The 19,818-nt window shown below is 46.0% G+C and overlaps 1 protein-coding gene across 7 annotated transcripts in view; it reads right to left on the bottom strand.

The window, feature by feature from the left end:
* Window positions 1-2,594: 2,594 nt before the first annotated feature.
* NCMAP (non-compact myelin associated protein) overlaps window positions 2,595-19,818 on the bottom strand; it is a 41,848-nt gene continuing 24,624 nt past the window's right edge. For 4 of the 7 annotated variants that reach the window (XM_059136845.1, XM_059136846.1, XM_059136850.1 and 1 more), the window contains 3 exons: window positions 11,069-11,157; window positions 7,811-7,895; window positions 2,595-5,351 (listed from right to left, as the gene is read on the bottom strand). In XM_059136845.1, coding sequence (XP_058992828.1) covers window positions 5,210-5,351; window positions 7,811-7,895; window positions 11,069-11,150 — 309 coding nt within the window. In that variant the 5' untranslated portion in view covers window positions 11,151-11,157 and the 3' untranslated portion in view covers window positions 2,595-5,209. Of the gene's footprint in view, window positions 5,352-7,810; window positions 7,896-11,068; window positions 11,158-12,931; window positions 13,014-14,899; window positions 15,037-19,818 lie in introns of those variants that run through there. The other 3 variants (XM_059136849.1, XM_059136848.1, XM_059136847.1) reach the window with 3 other exon arrangements.

The raw sequence follows: 19,818 nt of genomic DNA, 5'->3' as shown, positions 1-19,818 counted from the left end.
AAGTCTGCTTCTCTCTCTCTTTCTTTGCCCTCCCGCACCCCCCCCCCGCCCCCGGGTCATGCTATTTTTCTCTCTCTCTCTCAAATAAATAAATAAAATATTTTTTAAAAAACAAAAACAAAACAAAACAAAAAACAAAAAAAGATCTAGTTCCACCAATCATCAGGGAATTCAATTAAAACCATCATGAGACAAACCATAAGTGACTCTTAATCTCACAAAACAAACTGAGGGTTGCTGGGGGTGGGGGTCGGGAGAAGGGGGGTGGGGTTATGGACCTTGGGGAGGGTATGTGCTATGGTGAGTGCTGTGAAGTGTGTAAACCTGGCGATTCACAAACCTGTACCCCTGGGGATAAAAATATATTATATGTTTATAAAAAATAAAATAAATAAAAAATTAAAAAAAAAGAAAAAAACATGAATAATTAAATTTTCTCTAAAATGAGAAAAAATAAACCATCATGAGATACCACTGTGGGCACATAGGAATGACTGAAATGCAAGATTCTGAAAATATCCTAGTGTTAGCAAAGGATGTGGAGGAAGAGGAACTCCCCTACGCTACTGGGAGAGGGAACATAGGTTGGTGCAACTCTGTTTGGCACTGCTGACAAAGGCTCAATATGTCTCTACCCTGTATAATACTCAACTAGAAATATTCCCCACAGAAATACGTACATGACCAAAACTGTTCTTAGCAGTCCTCTTCGTTACAGACCCAAACTGCGAACAACATTTCTGTGCACTGAACAATAGAGTGAATAAACCAAATGCATCCCTTAATGAAGGTGACCACAGTGAGCACCAACGACCTTCAGCTCCATGTGACACAATGAACAAATGTGACAGATGCCATGTTGTGCGAATGAAGCCAGAAACAAAAGTTTACACTGTGATTCTATTTTCGGACAAAATTGTTCTAGGGGGGTAGCAGTCAGGATGCTGGTTAACTTTTGTGGGACATGAGGCAGGTAGGCAGAGGATGGGAGCTTCCTGGATGCTGGTTACACAAGTGAGCTTGGTTTGTGAACATCTTACGAGCTGCACACATACGTGTGAGTATGTGTGTATGAGTGTGTGTGTTGTATTTCAATAAAATAAAAAACTTTACTTAAAAAAAGAAGTCCTCTCCATTCTTCCAGGTCCTTTTTGAAATACTTCCTCCTTGGGGTGCCTGGGTGGCTCAGTGGGTTAAGCTTCCGGCTTTGGCTTGGGTCATGGTCTTAGGGTGCTGGGATCGAGCCTCGCATCGAGCTCTCTGCTGAGCGGGGAGTCTGCTTCCCCCCCCCTCTCTGCCTGCTTCTGCCTACTTGTGATCTCTGTCAAATAAATGAACAAAATCTTTAAAAAAAAAAAAAAAAAAAACACTTCCTCCCTAACGAAGTCTCTGAGATACATGTCATTGGAGGCAACTCTACCTTCTCCATGACTCCATAGCACATCGTGGATCCCTTGATCACTTAGCGCCCACTGGAAGCAGGTGTAAGAGCAAGAGCTTCGGAGACCTGGGTTCTGGTGCAGCCACTTCTGAGGGGGGTGGCCGTGAGCCAGCCTGTTCCCTGCCCCCACCTTAGCAGCCTCACTAGCAGCAGGAAGTGGCTGCTGGTTGAAGCAGAAAATGGAACAAGGTAGTTGCTGGAATTTCCAGAAGGCTAAAACTGGTCTCCGTGGAATGCTATCAGGTATGGGGCTTAAGATCACACTAAAGAGCCTATTTGGTAGACACCACAGCTGTTCCTGTCAAACTAAGCTCACATAGCCAGCTCAGCAGCTACAGGGCTGGACTCAAGAATGGGCCTGTCATGCTGTTCAAGCTGCTACTGTTGCTAACTTTTGAAAGGCAACAAGCCAACCTACCTGCCACCAGAGCGTATTTTGCATGGTCTCTGACCCTTGATGTTACCAACTTCTGGCTTCAAAGTCCACTGTGGGGGCACCTGATCAGCAGGGCCTCTGGACTCCAGGAAGATGACTGTCCTTTTCAGCATTGACAGCAGGAGGTGGTCTTGCTTCTTAAAGTAGCAGACTCCCCAAACACAAGAAATGGTCACCACAAGAATGCCACCTGTCCATTGCATCACCCAAGGACATGTGACCTTCCTGTTCCTGTGTTTCCAGAGTAAAAATAGCGATGGTTCCTATACATGGGGATTGTAACGGTTAGAGGAGCTGGTAGGTATCCAAGACCCATCATGTACCTAGAACACACCAGAAGCTCAGTTAACTGGAAACTCCTTCATTGATGACTTGGGTTGCATTCTAAGGTCTACTTCACTCCCAGGGGTCCCTAAACCTCAACGTATCAGAGCATCTGGTGTTTAACAGCAGGCTCTGAAATGGGATTCCTTTTGTAACAATCAAGCTGTTATTAACTAACTAATAATTAAGTAATTAATCATGCTAACAAGTTTTCTCACTCATGGAAAGGCCGGTTGCTGGAACCCAGCTTCCCCATCACCTGTTAGCAGGAAGAGTACAATTTGCAACTGCTCAGGCTTTCCCACAGGACCGTATTTACATGGTTAGGGAAAGGAAATTCTTAGAAAAGGTATTCATTAACTCTAACATAGATTGACGTCAACTCAACAAATGTTTGATTTAAGTCTCTTTATTTTTAGACATTTTTCTTTAGATGTTTAATATCTTTTATTGATTCAGCGGCCAAATAAGGTGGCATCAGTTAGGAAAGGCACCTGACAGAAATGAAACACTCCACTGTGTTGCAAGCTCCCTGTCCCAGGAGACCGGTGGCAGACTCCTTGAGAGTGGGGACCGGAACAATGTGTTTAGTAGCACCTCAACTTACACATAGGAACCCTTAAGGGATGCTTATTGAGTTATCTTCATTCGTTAAAAGCAAAATATTAAAACCTCTTTCTTGGCCTCCCCTTACCTCTCAGACTCTCCCCCTCCTCCACTTCCAAGCTTTCATTTAGCAAAAGAACATATAACAAGGGATGATTCCTCTAGTAATTCCAGGAAGAGTCCAGTATGAGCAGAAGAGTTTGCTTTTAGGGCTGGAGCATTCCAAACAAACAAACAAACAAACAAATTTTTTTTTTATAAAGCAGAACACTTTTGGGAAAAAGTATCTATTTGGGGTTTGAGTCCTTTAGGAAATGCCTTTCCCTGGTTGGATGGCATTCCATCCCTTGCTCCTTGAGTATAAGGGTTATGGGATACGAAACAGGAATCCTAAGAGCTTTGATGGGCTCAGAAAGGGGTCCTTTGGCTCCAATCCTGGGAGCCCAAAGGAGGCTACCAAAGTGGCTTTGCTCCTAGTGTCAGTTTGGAGGTCAGACTCCTTACCTCTGCTCAGACACATGGACAAGCCTGTCCTCCTCCTGTTTGGCCCATAAAAGAATCCATGTTCTTTGAGCCAGGATGTTAGGGAAGAAAGTGGTGCGACAGAGAGAGGCACTTTGGAGTCAAAGATGTGGGTTTGTGTCTTATCTTTGCAACTTAACTAGCTGTCTGACTGGGGACAAGTACCCTTCTCTTGGAGTCTGCAATTCTCACCTGCAAACAGAACAAATAATTCCTCCCAGGGTTATTGGGAAAAAATAAATCCAATGGGATAATTTATGTGAAAGCATCTTGCCAAGTACCTGGTACTTGGTGGATATTTAAACACAGTCGGGAGGAAAAATGTTTGGGGAGGAGGAATTTGCCAGTATTTTTATAGTGGGATGACATGACTCCATGACCTTGGGTCAGCCTTCATACCTTCCTAACCTTCAATTTCCCCTCAGAAGAGATTTCTGACTCCAAGAGGAAGAGACCCCTAGAATTTAAGGTCAAAGGTCAGACGGTGTCACTTTCTGCAACAGATTCAATATTTATTACCTCACTTCCAAGATGCCTTCAATTGTACGGTGCACAACTGAATAAAAAAAATAGCTTTTGGAGAGAGAAAAAAACCGCTACATTTATGGACCCATCAATTTAAAGACATATTCTGATTTCAGAATCATTAGCATGTGAACAAATATGTCTTACAGTTGAAGAAATACTGTAACAATAATGCCGGCTCTCCTTTATTAAGTGTCTGCTGAGTGCCAGGGACCACCTGAGTGGCTCTACCAAGTCCTTCACTCATTAAAGTCAGTCTGTTAGTCTTATGGTTAGCAAGCCCAATATGGAGCTTTCATGTGATTCTTTCAAGTCCACATGACCAGGAAGTAGGGCTTGGAAGGGAAGCTTTAATTTCAAAATGCTTTTCCCTCTCAATGGATTGTTCTCTGGGCTAAGAGTTAAAGAGATCAGCTCCGTACAGAGAAACACTTTTTGAATTTGGGGCTTCGAGGGTGACTGGGGCAGACACAGGTCACATAAACAGGGTTGTAATCTTACCAGTCTCTAATACTGGTTGTTGGAGGGAAGGTATGGCCAGAGAGAGAGAGGATTGCTCAGAATCCAAAGGGAAGCCAAGAAATGAGACTGAGTCAGGTTTAATCCAGCTCCAAAGGGAGAGGAGAGGCTCTGACCCGCTCCTGGCTCATTCAGGCCCACAGACACTATACTAAGCTTTTGGCCTAGAGGCCATCTTTCCTATTCCTTCTCTGAGTCTCTACGATTAAGTAGAAAACTTTCAAGAAGAACTGTCTTTCCCATTACCTTTCTTAAAGACAGAGAATTCGGCTAACTGGTTGTCATGAGCTAGCTAGCAGTCATCTAGTACTGGAGCAAGTTATAGATTAACAAGTTAGTTTTTTGGTTAGTTAGCCCAAGTTAGTTCCCCTGTGCCTGATGAACGGCATGGAATATTTTGCTCTGCAAAGCTGTGGCTACAGCACTTATTATGACCGGATCTCAAGAGCAGACCCTTTGGTGATATACTTGGGAGCATGCTTGGACTCCTGATTCTAGACCAGAAGACCCCTGGGCTGTCTGTCTAGCAACGGTGGGGAAGACAGCTACACCCACTGCAGTGGATTCCCAGCACAGCCGTTCCTCATCAGAGCACAAAAGAATGTTCCACAGCTTTCTGAAAGGGTGGCAGCAGGGAAGTGGAGCAGCTAGGGTGGGGCAGGGCGGGGTTGGGGGGCTGCCTGAGCATCTGGACTTGCGTGAGATGCCCCTTGTCGACCCAACCGGAACGGGAAGGAACTCAGTGAAGCTGCCGGAGGAGAAATGTGCTTCTGGATCTTGAATGGAGAAGGCTCTTTGGACGGTGGCCAAGATAGCACCATGGTGGTGGGGGGCGGTCATCGAGTTTCCACGTGGACGTCAACAGGACTGAAGGTCACAGTAGGAGGGTGTTGGCTGCTGTTGTTGTTTGAGCCCAAGGTAGATGGGGAGGCTGGCTTGGGCCCCTTGGGCTCCAGCTCCCGCCTGGTCCTCATCTTCCTGGAATGAGATACCCATGCAATGCTTGAGTCTTTCACCTCCTATACCCTGTGATTTTGATTCTGGCAAGGACATTAACATAGATCATCATTAAATCATGTTGCTTGATTGCCAACCACAGAATTGTACAACTAACCGGAAGGTGCCTTAGACATCAGCTAGCCTGACCCTTCTATTTTTGTGCGTAACTTAGATTAGATATTGAAAATGCTTTTTCTCCTGTTAAAGAATGAGTGTCCTATATTAAGATTATATTAAAGACAAAATGAAAATACTATGATTTTTTTTCTATTCCCAGTTGGGGCAGGAGTTAAATTTTGCAGTTTCCTTACATTTGCCAAGTCGACTGCTAGAAATATTTAAGAACTTTTTGCATAATTGAGAAGAGAATGGACTTAAAATGTATATCCAATCTTTCATTTCACATGTCAGAAAATTCAATGACTACAACAATCATTAATTCAAACGTCTACATGAAATTTCATCTTATTGACCTAACAAGATGACCTAACCACCTAACCTTTTTTTTTTTTTTTTTTTTTTAAATTTCAAATGCTCAGGAAAGTTGCACAAATAGTACAATTCATACCTGTGTACCCTTCGTGGAACAATTCACTGATTACCAGCAGTTTGCCACATTTGCCTCTTTGTCTCTCTCGGTTCATTTACGCATGTGGACACACATATACACACAGAGAGTTTTTTAAAATCCTGAACTATTTGAGTCCATTGCAGATGTCACGCCACGTCGCCCCTGACTACTTCTCAAAACAAAGGCATTCTCCACGTAACCGAAACTCAGCTGTCCCACTTGGAGAGGCTTCCATTTTAAAGATGACACAATCAAGGCTCCGGGAGGTTAAATGACTTGCCTGCCTTTGAGAGACCAAAGACCGAGCTCCAGTCTCTGAGTTGCAGCCCCGGCATCATTGTAAACAGGGTGGGGTGGGTAGATCTCGCCCCAGATTACAACCAGGAAAGGGGCTCAGAGCGCCAGCAGTGATGGCCAGGAATACAAGGCAGACACTGTGGTTGGATGCCACTTCCTGGTCTGGGATGGATCCAAACTGTAATACCCTCAAAATTTTAAAAATAACTTATTAAGTGTTATTATTATTATTACATATGGCGGTGTGAGTATTTTCTTTGAAACCACATGTACTGGGTTTAAAAATCCCAACTCTGGGGCACCTAGGGGACTCAGTTGGCTAAGCAGCTGCCTTCAGCTCAGATCATGATCCTGGAGTGCCGGGATCGAGTCCCACCCACATCTGGCACCCAGGTCAGCGGGGAGTCTGCTTCTCTCTCTGACTCTTCCCCCTCTCATGCTCTCTCAAATAAATAAATAAATAAATAAAATATTAAAAAAAAAAATCCCAACTCTGCCAGCAAGGCTGAGTAAACTTGGGCTTGTTGGCTCATTTCTCAGTGCGTGTTTCACACCTACAAAATTGGGGGACATAGAATCACCCACCTGGTAGGGTTGTAGTGAGGATCCAATGAGTTAATACATACAGGGAGCTTAGAATCATGCCTCGCACATCATAAGAGATCAATAGATGTATACCATATATGCGTACATAATATATACATTTTATACACATATAATATATAATATAAAACATATATTTTATAAATAACATTATACAATGCATGTTGGCACCTCCTCAAAATAAAGATGTGTCCCCCCTCCCCCTGCAAAAACCAGCCAACCAGCAATCCCATCATGCGGACACACTGGATATTAACACCTGGCCCTGTAGAATTTGAATCCTTGGTTTTGTGTGTGTGACCCACGTGTGTAACTATAATGTACATATTATCTTTTTATACTTTGCCAGTATATTGTAAACAGCTGTCCTCATCAATAAACACACTTCTACGGTATCTTTTTTTTTTTTTTTTAATGGCTTCCAAGTCTTCTATGATGTGGTTGTGTTTATAGTCTATTTTGATTTCTTGCCTGGGAAAAATAACCTTCTAGCCAAGCTGGGACTTAAAGGTGATTACACAACATTGAGTCTTTAGGCAATCACATGATGTTCTTTCCTCCTATTGGGTCCCAGAAAGTGGAGCTGGGGGTATAGGCATTCCAGTATTTGTCCCCTTAAATACTCACATGGTCTGCTCAACACAGCCTAGCAGAGGGCTCTCTGAGAGAAAAAGACTGAATCATATTATTCCATAACTGTAAGTTACCTTACTGCAGTGTTCAAGGCCATTAGCATTGACATGATTATAATATTTAACAAATATTTCTGCAGGTACCAAAATATTTGGTTACCATGAAGCTCCTACAGGAGAACAGATGTCAAAAAAGGGCCCACAAAGGGTTAGAGCATTTGACGAAGGACTCATGGGTACCTCCTGGCACACGGCTGGCACCCACAAGTGTTAGCTCCCATTCACTCTGACATCACGGAAGGGACAAGACCATCAGACCCCAGGGCATCGCGTACCTGTTGTACATCTTCAGCAGGATCAGAACCACAGTGAAGATGATGATGACAACTACCACAATGGCAGCAACAATGGCTCCAGAACCTAAGAGGAGAAATGTGGAAATGGCAAATGTGCAACTTGAAAAAAGGGAAGCATCCAGAGACTAAGAGGGGGACCTCCACCCAGCACCTCGCATCCTCACTGGATCAGGCAGGGAGAGAATGTGCTGTCCTGGCACCCCGACTACTGACCCCAGGGCAGAGACATACCCAGAGCAGCAGTGCACCCCTCCCCCCAGAGAGCTTCATCTGCCAAACTCCTATCTCAAGCCATCCTGTTGTCGTCAGTCCTAACATAGCATCCAACTTCCTTTGTGAAACAGGCAAGCAAAACACCCTTCCCTCTTTTTGATAATACAAAAGCATTATTTCTGTAGTTAATTTTGTAACTAAAAATACAAGCCCAAAAGGGAACTCATTGCCCCAGGAACCACGGATCACCTACACATGCATACATGCACCAATGCCATCACGTATATGCAGGTATGCATATTAAATACCTACCCAACATTTTTTGAGTAACTGATTAATCCTGTCTGAAAACCCACCTCAAGGAAATAAAAGTGGAAAAATAGCACTTGATAAAAATGGAACCATGTTCTGTACACAGTTTTACAACCATAACCTAATCATCTTTCCATGTAATTACATTGTTTTTCATGATTTTGATGGCTGTGTAGACCTCCATTGTTTAGATGTGCCATAATTTGTTTTTTTTTTTTTTTTTTTTTTTTTTTTTTTTTTTTAAAGATTTTATTTATTTATTTGACAGAGAGAGATCACAGTAGACAGAGAGGCAGGCAGAGAGAGAGGAGGAAGCAGGCTCCCCGCCGAGCAGAGAGCCCGATGCGGGACTCGATCCCAGGACCCTGAGATCATGACCTGAGCCGAAGGCAGCGGCTTAACCCACTGAGCCACCCAGGCACCCGATGTGCCATAATTTGTTTACCAATGCCGTACTGAGGATATTTATGTTGTTTTTAATTTTATACCATGAAAAACAACGCTCTAATGAATGTCCTTGTGGCTTAATAGCATCTAATTTCAGTATCAGCAACCAGTTCCCATGGCCACCTCTCATTTCACGTTCAGAATCAACGTCCCTGTGTGAACTGAAACTGAAAATATAAAAAGAAACCCCCATAAAGTGTGTGGGGGGGCACATTTTAAGCCAATCTATTTGATTCTGGGGAGTTTATCTTAGGGAAGAATCCTATATACAGAAAAAGCTGCATGAATCAATATGCTAATTACATCATTTATATTCTAAATACGGGAATGATTCATTAAGGTATGGCATGCCTAACTCATGATATATTATACTATAATCTGAATGACATGTGGAGAAGAGGATATGGTATTTTGTACATACCCACATATACACATTATGTTGCAACCACTAAAATATATGCATAAAAACATAACGATGAGTAAAAGAAGCCAGAAATAAAAGGGTGTGTACGGTATACTTCCATTTCCATAAAGCTCCAAACCAGGTAGAACTAATGGCCAGTGGGCGAAGTCAGAATAGCAGGTTCCCTTGACCAGGTGGGGACAGGGTGGCAAGGGGCGCTGGGACGCCTGGGATCCTGGTGATGGATGGTCCTCTTCTTGATCTGCAGACTGGTGACCTAACCTAACTGTGTTCATTTTGTGAAAATTCACCCATCTGTGCACTTAGGATTTGTGCCTTTTGGTTTTTTTTTTTAAAGGTATGTAATGCTCTTACGAAAAGGTTTACTAAATAAAAACAAAAACAAAACTATGTCCAAATATTCACAGAAGAAAGACTGGAAAGAAAGAAAAGGACTGGGGTGGGGATTCTGTTATGGAGTAATTTTTTGTCTCTTTTCTGATGAGTTCTGTGATAATACTTTAATCCACTGTTTTTCAACGTTGCCTGCATAACCCTTTGCTGAGGGGACCCTCCCGTGCCCTGTACAATGTTCAACAGCATCTCTGGCCTCCACTCACTAATGTCATTAATACTGCTTTCTCCTCGCCAGCTGTGACAGGCAGAAGTGTCCAAACATTGTCAAATGTCCCCTGATAGTAAAGTGGCCAGATAAAGTACCAGGTACTTATTTAAATTAAAATTTCTGACAAATAATGAGTAATTTTTGCGATGTCTCACCTATTACATGGCATGTCCTTATAGTGCACAAATACTGTTACTCTTCAATTCAAATGTAACTGGGTATTCTGTATCTTATTTTTGATCTCTGGCCATCTCATCTAGGGGGCAGAATCATCTAGTTGAGAACCCTTCTTTTAGTTAAATAAGAGCAGAATCGTTCCCATCTTGCTGATGGAGATTCAATCTACCCTGCATTTCCTTTCAGAACTGTTTTGAGCTACTTCGACAGGCCTCTCTCTGTAGGTGTCCCCACCTGGCCAGGAGCAGGCAGACACACAGGACCCTGTCCCAAGACTGACCCTTTCTGGGTCTCCGTGGAAGACCCACATCCTGCCAGAAATAGATTTCCTGCCAGGACCATGGTCTGGAGCTGTCATCATTAGGGAAACACTCCACGTGTGTTGGGAAGCCTGTTCCACGTGCGGGGGGTACGTGCCAGACCAACAGAAAAGATGGAAACAGTCCCAACTTCCCCTCACGTGATTAACTGGTATTCTGAAGAGTGGTTGTTAAGTTTCCTTCCGGGCATCCCTTGTTCCTGCCAAATGTCTCCCAAGGACTACTCCCACCCCCACTCATTTACTCCTTTGTCAATTGATGGGTTTTGCCTTGTAAAAACAGTATGAAGAGTATGAAAGTAGTTACATTGTAAGGTGACTCATTGAGGGACCTCTTACAGGAGAGTCAATGTCCGTTGCCCTCCAGACCCCAAAAGTCCCTGATGACAACAGCAGTCACAGCAGTAGTCACAACACTAGTCACATTACTACTCATTAGGTAGTTTGTGTGACTTGAGGCTATTCTAAGCTCCTTACGTGGTCATCTGGTTTAGTCTTCACACCATTCACGTGTGTGATGCTAAGAGTAGCTTCATTAATATCCCCATCTTACAGACGAGGAAACAGACACAAAGCTATGAGGTCACGTGCTCACGGTCATGGCGGGCCTATGGCAGAAGTGCCACTGGGGACCCAGGTAGTCTATCTCCGGAACCCACGCTCTTGACCTCAACACCAGGAGAAGACCACAGTTCTCATCCCACCATCCCTCCCCTGGCTGCCAAGCCAACTTGACCTTACTCTTGTACAGAAAGTCTTCTTCTCTGGTGGTCACGTTCAAGGAGAAGAAGGTAGTACCCCCCAAAGGGGTGGCTGTGGTCATCTCGATCCTGGGAAGAACAAAGATAAAATTTCATTTAACACCAGGGTGAGCTTTACAATGCCTGTGTGATGCCTCCTTTGGTCCTCACCTGGATGACCAGAGAAGAGTCAAGCAGGCGGTTTCTCTTAGCAGCAAGTAAACAAATACAAGTCCTTTCACTGTCTACTGTGGAGAATTAAAAATAATGTCTGACATTTGTAAAGAACTTCATCGTTCATGGTTGTTTAAATTAATTCAATAATATTTATTAAATTTTTCCTAATGAGGTTGTACCCAGAATGTCTAAACAGTTATCTTCTAGAAACTGTGTGAGGGAGGCGATGATTGCCATTTTCCTGATGAAAGTAAAGTCCCCTAGGCTTCATGGAGCCCCAAGTTCGCATTTAACCCAGGACACGGGGTGCGGCGGTCAGCATCTCGTAACGATGCCCAAAACGATGCTCCTGCTTTCAGAAGCTTTGCAATCTAGGGAGGCCAACATAAATAAACCAATAAGCAAGTAGATGGAAAATTTAACTATGCTACCAAGCAGTCAGGGACATAAGCCATCCCTGGCTGTGAAGAATGGTTTCAAGGAAAAGCTAAATTTGCATGGGCCTTGAGGGACAGACATGGCTTGGGATGGCAGGACAACAAAGGCCAGGCCGCACACAGCCCTCAGCGGGAGGACAGGCCATGTGTGCTGAGCGTCCGCCAGGCACCGGGCCCTGTTACAGGCTTCACACCTGTATCAAGCTCACTCGTTAATCATCTTCTCAGTCATCACCTTTGGCTGCTGAGCAAACTGAGGCTCAGAGTGGTTGAGTGAAGGGACAAAAGTCACACAGTAAGGAAGACACAGAGCTTGGACCCAAACAGACTCTCTGAGGGCACAGTATAGCTTCTTTCCCTGATGGCGGCAGGAATCCAAATTCACAGGCCTGCGATTTTACACTTAAGGAGTGAGCCAGGAGGGACGCCGTTCATGCAACATCACGCCCTCAGGAACGAGTAATTGAGATCCTCCCAAGAAGTGTATTCTGAGCCTATGGTAGTATCCACACGTGCTCTGAACGACAGGCATTGAGAAGAGGAGGGACACGCACGAGGGTTTCCTGCTTCACTGTAGCTGCTGACAGTCTGGAGGCCTGTGAAGGATCGCCACCAAGGAAAGAATTATCCAGGCCTATTTGTCACGCTAAGAAGCCATGGGCTTCATGGCGGTCACTCCATCTTCCGGAGAAGAGATATTCTTTACACCTAACACAATATTTGTACACCAATTTGCATTTTTTCATTTTTAAAAAAAGATTTTATATATGTATTTGAGAGAGAGAGCATGCACAAGCAGGGGGAGGGGTAGAGAGAGAGAGGGAAAGCAGACCCCCACCCCCAGCAGGGAGCACGATGTGGGGCTTGATCCTAGGACCCTAGGATCATGACCTGAGCCGAAGGCAGATGCTCAACCGACTGAGCCACCCAGTCACCCAATTCATTTTCTTCTTAAGATAAATATTTTAAAATTATAAATAATAATGTCATAGGAGTGCATGTACCCAGCACTCAGATGGAACGAATGTTCACGATCGTATTCTCTTCAGTTCTTCTTTATTAAAGAAGAAAAGCGAGACTCTGCTGAAATCCTTTTTCTACTCCTACCTCATTTCCTCCCTCCCCCCGAAGTAACCACGACCTTGACCATTAGTGTGTCTTCTTATCCAAGTTTTAAAATGTTTACCACGTCCGCATATACAGACTGTGGTTCTACATATTTACTAAAGAAATACTAACTGAGCACCTACTAAGTGACGGCCGCTGTGCTAGGAGCTGGGAACACACTGGTGAAAGGCCAGGTAGACTTCCTTGCCTCCAGACGCTCACATTCTAGTGAGAGAGAGACAGAGCGTTCTCAGGCTCAAAAAAACAATAATCGTCTCCCAGTGCCCACACTTGAACAGCTGGCAGCAAAAACACTTCACTGGCTGTTTCCAGCCTCTCTAGTCTCTCTGCTCCTCACATCAACCTCTGCCTGACTGCCCTGACAAGGGACCACTCCATCCTCCCCCGGCATTCCTGGGCCTTGCTGCCCAGGCTCCGTGCCCCCCCCCAACCTCACCCCCCCTTCCCACAGTGGACATCTCCTGAGAGTTCCCACCTCCGGGCCGCAGCTCCCCACTCCCCCAGCTCCTGATGGAAATGGGTCAGCGCACCTGAACTGGAGGCAGGTCGTCAGGCTGGGGCCTCTGGTGGCTGTGGCCTGTCCCACCCCATGGGGGCCTCAGCCTCAGAATGGCCCTCTCTGCCTTCACCTTCTCTACCCTCCTTTAAGCCACGGGGCACTACTTAAAAACCCATAGTTCTTGTCTGTCCCTTCCTCCCAAACACCAGATCCTCAGGACTCCCATGACTTGGGCTCTCCCAAGGAGCCCTGTGTGGCTCTGCCTGACTCTTTGTACTGGTCAACCTTTCTTCCTCGCTGGGCTTCCTGTCTCCTGACCTCCTTCAACAGGCCCACTGGCCATGTTCCCCTGGTGGCTGCCTCTCCAAAATGAACACATCCTTCAGGACTGAGCCTAGCCATACCTAAGAAGGCTCCCCCATTCCCTAGCCGGAATTAGCCTTTGGTCCTCCGCTCCCACAGCAGAACTCCGCAAAGAAGCATGACCACAGCATGTGTCTCAGTCGCTCTGTCTGGCAGTTAGCCTCTCATGTTCACTGTCGGGTCCTTGAGGGTAGAGGCTGTTTGGGGTCTTTTTTGTATCCTCCTCCTACGTCTCCCAGATAAACTGGCCGGTTCTTCTCACCTCTGCCAGGAGAAGTACGGAAGCAAGTGGCTGAACTTCCCCCAGCTTGGTTTGCTCGTTTGTAAAATGAGGTGGCTTTTCCCAAGGGAGCTGAGGGTTCAAGGTTAAGTATGGAAAGTGCTTTCAGTGCTTGATAAATGGCAGCTCTGAGTATTTGGGGGATGGGGGTGAGGATAATAGCAAATATTTGCTGAACTCAGAGCCAGGTGGCTCTCTGGAGCTCAAAACAAGAAAAAATTCTTTCTATAAAAATAAATTAGGACCCATATGACAATATGGAATGAAAGTCTCCCCCAACCCCTGCCCCCACTGCTACTCCCAAGAAGGAGAGGCACCTGCCCCCCACTGCCCATCATTCCCCCATCTGATCGTAAAGAGTTTTATGATGCATTTGCCTAAACCATCTGCTTCTACCCACACCAATATTAATCTGAGAAGACCCATAAATACTGTTTTTAATTCAATTCCTTTTAAAAACAGAACAAGAGAGACAAATAGCCACTGATCCAGGGTCACTTAGTGAGAGAGGCATGGCATCGTCACTGATAAGGCTAAACCCTGCCTGGGGGACACATCTCCTTTGGACCAACATGCACAAAAATGATAGACACCATCACCCAAGTGCCCACTCCGTGCCAAGACCTTGGGCCAGGCATTTTCTTTTTTAATCCATGCTTTGATTTAATTAGCAAAGGCCATGTAAAATAGGGTTTCCCCTCCCCTGGATCAGAGGAGGACCCCAAGGTTTGGGACTCTAAAGCTTTCTCTGCCCGCTTACACAGTCTGGAAGATGCAGAGCTGGCCTATGTACCTGGGCCTGCAAACTTCAAAGCCCACTTCACCAATCTGCTGCTCGTACCTGTGTGTCTAGAGGGGCTCCTGACAGGTTACAATGGAAAAATGCGTGTGTGCACGCGCGCGCGCGCACACACACACACACACACACATACACACACACACACTGACCAGTAACGCAGCTGCCCAAGGCCACCAGGACACAGATTCCTCCGCAGACCCTTCAAGGTGACCTCGAGGGGGCCTAGTTCTGGGTGCAGACCTCCTTTCGGACGGGCAGGCTATTCTTTCTGAGGGAACAGTGAGTCATCTCAGAGTATATCTTGCCTTATGTCAGGCCCCAAAGGCTCTCAATCACATCTCTGTTCCTGCCCCATCAGGGAAGGTGGGAGGGAGGGCGGTGGGACATTGACGGCCAAGGCTGTGGGTGTTTTCATGTGTGGGACCCAGCCATTCCTGTTAACCAAGTGAGGCCCAGCAAGGGCTTTTCAGTATCCAATGTGTCTGTCACCAGATCCATGGCCACAGAAAAGCAAGGAGGGGGCAGGGAGAGTGGGAATGGTTTTCACTAACAGAGGTTAATTTAATAATAATAAATAATAATAATAATAATAATAATAAATTATGTGCCAACATGGTACTCAGTGCTCTATGAAAAAGGTCTCATTAAATCCTCATACCTCTCAGGTAAGGAACGTGGAATCACTGCTCCTTCTACAGATGAAAAAGCTGAGGCTCACAGTACAGAAGTAATCAACCTAGACTCACAAGGCTAACGGAGTGTCATGCTAGGATTTGTGCCAGGGTCTGTCCTACCCCATGGCCCCTTCTCCGCATATCCTCACTGGACAGCCTCCCGGGGAATGTGCAAGACACAAATGGCCTGGCACCCAGGCCCTGAATCCGCAAAGCTTTGATGAGAAAACCCACATAGGCTGGGGCTCAGCTCTGCCCCAGACCCCTGACCGGTCCTGTCTGACTGGTCCCTGCTCTCAGCCACACTCTGAACCTCTGTCTTCAGCCTCTGTCTTCAGCCTTAATCGCATTTACAGAATCTACAAGGAACTGTTGTTCCCCTGGGTTGTTTACAAATGGTCCTGTGTGGGAGGTCAGTCTGGGAAGTGATGGAAGGTCAGGACCATTTACCCCCTGAGTCACTCCTCTCTGCCTATCCCTTGGTCAAATGTTCAAGCCGTATCTGGAAGATAAACATTCCCAGATCTCACCTCTTCCAAGTATCTCCCCCACTGCTCGGTCTCCTTGGAACCCTAGAAGTTCCTCCCTGGATAAGACAACAAAGATGCTACCAACACTGGCAGATCCCCACTCAAACGGCCAACTGTAACTCAGAGTAGGTAACCCAGGAAGACCCCAGACCCACCAAAACACTGGGATTGATTTCTTCCCATTGCCCAAACCTTGGGAGATTCAGCATGAATTGGTTTCTCCCACAGACATGAACCTCACTACTCCCAATCAGCCCCTAGAGTTTTGTAGATTTTTTTCAGAAAACTAAACTTCATGTCAAAACCAAAATATCCTTCCTTACAATTTTCACCCATTGGTCCTAATTCTCTTGCCATAAAGGTACATATGCTGCGTCTTATGCACAACCCACCAGATTTGAGCACTTCTGTGTAAGAAAGGTGAAACCAAGCTTCAGGGATGAACAGCGACAGCGGCCCCAGTCAGCCCATCAATTTTACCTCCCACCAGTAGGTGGCGCCAGCAGCTGGCTACAGTTTATCCCGTTTACACTAACCAACAAACGGTTGGTACACGTCCTGGGAACCCAACCTATTTCTAAAGAAAGGAGCTTTACGCCCATGAAAACAGCAATGATATGTTCTCTGATCATTTTCTCCTCCAGGACAAATATACTAAGCTCCTTCAAACAATCTTTACAATGATCGTGTCCTTTGTGAGATCATTACTCTGTGTGTTAACGTCCCTGTTAAATACAGCACCCCAAATGGGACCCCTATCTCTGGGGTGGGGTGGGGGGGCTGAAATGTCCAGAAGGACATTTGTCTTGATACTTCTCAGACCTAAGCCTGAATTTTAGCTCTGTGACCTTGGTCGGACTTTCTTCCCCTCTTGGTTTCTGATCTGTGCAACATGGGTTGTGAGAATTAACAGAGATCAAACGTGTAATACATTTAGAACAGTGGCTGAGCCCAAAGTCTACTGATATTCCACTGGATTAATGCAAACAAATAGCTCTTTACCTTACAGGCTGTTGCAGCATACACACCCTATTGGTATACTCCCAAACCTTTTCCAGACTTACTCTCATGCTTGTTTATGGTCCATCAAAGCTCTGAGTTCGGTAAGTGGAAGGGCATTCTAAACTTCAAAGTGCTTTGGAAATACAAGGCAACAGCAGCCACGTTATGACGGGACAATATTACGATCAGCTGCTGCCCAGTAACCAGGTCTCCATTACACTCCTGTGCAAATGTCATTTTGAACTTAAGTGTAAGACTTTGCACTGGCCCCTGTTAGCCTTGACCTCATTGGTATGGGCCCTCAGGAGAGCAAGTCCAGTTCCTCCTGGGTGGATCTCGAGACCTCCTGGTAGTGTTGTGACAGAGCACGCTGTCTAGGAGGTCATGACCCAGCGAGGGCTCTGGGGTCAGGGAGACCTGGGTTTTGATCTTGACCTCATCTCTGACCAGCTAGCTCTATGAGCTGAGGCACTTTTTAGGCTTCAGTGTTTTCATTTGTAAGGATAGCGTGCTATCTTGTAAGGTTGTGACAATCAGGGAGCTATAATTACCCAGCATGGTGCCTGATGGGTGGTGGGTGAATGGTCAAGGTCAGTTCCTAGCCCCTCTTCTTGCTTTTCTATCCTCAGTCTGTGCTCTCCCTGCTCTCCTTGGACCTTGAGCTCCCAGTTCTCTACCTGGTCAAGTGTTTGCTGATATGGTCAAACTCTATATGAACAGGGAAGTCAGAAAATCAGACCATGAAACTATGTCCCAAGGAGGGGATTTGAAGAGGGATTCACTAGAATTTCTGGAGGGTTCAACCTTCTCTTCCATTTCCACTGAGGAATAGTAAAACCTCTGCCAGGAAGGCAAAAATCCTCATGGGACTGGTAGAGCACGGGGCTTGCAGGGCTTGCTGGATGGAGAGGGTAAGAGCATGCCATAGATACCTAACTGGAATGGAATTGTTTTCTTTTTAAAAAAAGATTTAATTTGAGAGAGACAGAGGGAGAGAGCAAGTGAGTGTTGCGGGGGTCGGGGGGAGGTCAGGGGCAGAGGCGGAGGGAGAAGCAGGCTTCTCACAGGGAGCCCAACGTGGGGCTCAATTCCAGGACCCCAGATTATGACCTGAACTGAAGGCAGACGCTTAATTGACTGAGCCACCCAGGAGCTCCTGGAATTGTTTCCTTTAAGATTCTTTCCTCCAGGGGTGCCTGGGTGGCTCAGTGGTTTATTAAAGCCTCTGCCTTCAGCTCAGGTCATAATCCCAGGGTCCTGGGATCGAGCCCCGCATGCGCCACTCTGCTCAGTGGGAAGCCACTTCACTTCCTCTCTCTGCCTACTTGTGATCTCTGTCAAATAATAAATAAAAATCTTAAAAAAAAAAAAAAGATTCTTTCCTCCAGTCAATACTGAGTGGGGATCCCTGCCCCCCCCCAACCCTGCCTAGCCCAGCCCTGATGACTGAGGGGCCTGATCAATGTCATAGTGAAGTCCTTTGGAAAAAGCAGGGGCCTTTGCATCCGGAAGCTCAGGTTTCAGATCCACCACATCTATCAAGTCTTAATGACCTGCCCTGTCAATGGCTTGAACATCCTTTATTTCTGATTTTTGGGCCCACATTCTAACGAGAGGTGCCCTCAAAGAGCTTCCAGCCAAGACGCAAGCCTGATAAGTTCCCTGTACTGAGAGATATAAATAGAAATCCCAGATGAAAGCAGTCACAAGGCAGATTTGTGCCTGGTGCCAAAAGGGCAGCACAGGCCGTGCCAGGAGTCGGCAGGAAGAAGACCTGTGGGCGTTGTGGCAGAGACTGACCGAGAGCTGGAATGTGACCCGCGGCTTCCATTTGCCCCTGGGTCTCGCCCTTGCAAGCCAACAGCCAGCTCCCAAGAGTCCTCAAACTCCACCTGAAGGCTCATGTAAGCCTGCATGTGTCCCACTGACCCCAAGGGAGAGAAAGGTTAAAAGGTTAAAAAGTTGATGCCCTTAAAGGAATAGGTTGGAGGGAAAGAATTCTCCCTTGACACGCCGTCAGGACGGGGAGTGACAGTTTAAGATGCTAACACAGCGCTAGGCACTGGGCTTCGACACGGTTGCTCTTAACACAAGGTAGGTTGTTTTATGGCCACTTTGCTGACAGACAATAGGCTCAGAGAGGTTAAGTGACTTGCCCAAAGTCTCATAGCAAGAGAGGGCAGGAGCTGAGGATCAAACTTGGACCTTCCACCTTGAGATTGCTCACAGCAGCCAAACCTCCCAGGAGGTAAGGTATATTCCTGGGGATGCTCTGGGGGTCCACAACTCTGCTGGGCCAGGACTGTGCTCACTCCTCTTTCTCCTTGTTGATGTTGTGAGCCCAAGAGGTACGACAAACATCCAGAGGGTGGCAGGGTTCCTGGGCCACGGCCCCGTTTACCGTTCACATTTCGTAATTCTTCTTTTTTTTTAAAAGAAGCCTGTATGGAATTCTTCTTCTTCTTCTTTTTTTTTTTTTTTTTAAGATTTTATTTATTTATTTGACAGAGAGAAATCACAAGTAGATGGAGAGGCAGGCAGAGAGAGAGAGAGAGAGGGAAGCAGGCTCCCCGCTGAGCAGAGAGCCCGATGCGGGACTCGATCCCAGGACCCTGAGATCATGACCTGAGCCGAAGGCAGCGGCTTAACCCACTGAGCCACCCAGGCACCCCTCTTCTTTTTTTTTTTTTTTTTTTTTTTAAGATTTTATTTATTTATTTGACAGAGAGAAATCACAAGTAGATGGAGAGGCAGGCAGAGAGAGAGAGAGAGAGGGAAGCAGGCTCCCCGCTGAGCAGAGAGCCCGATGCGGGACTCGATCCCAGGACCCTGAGATCATGACCTGAGCCGAAGGCAGCGGCT

This window comes from Mustela lutreola, chromosome 10, assembly GCF_030435805.1.
Source record: "Mustela lutreola isolate mMusLut2 chromosome 10, mMusLut2.pri, whole genome shotgun sequence".
Taxonomy (NCBI): Eukaryota; Metazoa; Chordata; class Mammalia; order Carnivora; family Mustelidae; genus Mustela; species Mustela lutreola.
The sequence above is the reverse complement of the archived record's forward strand: the minus strand, read 5'-3'. Positions and strand labels throughout refer to the sequence as shown.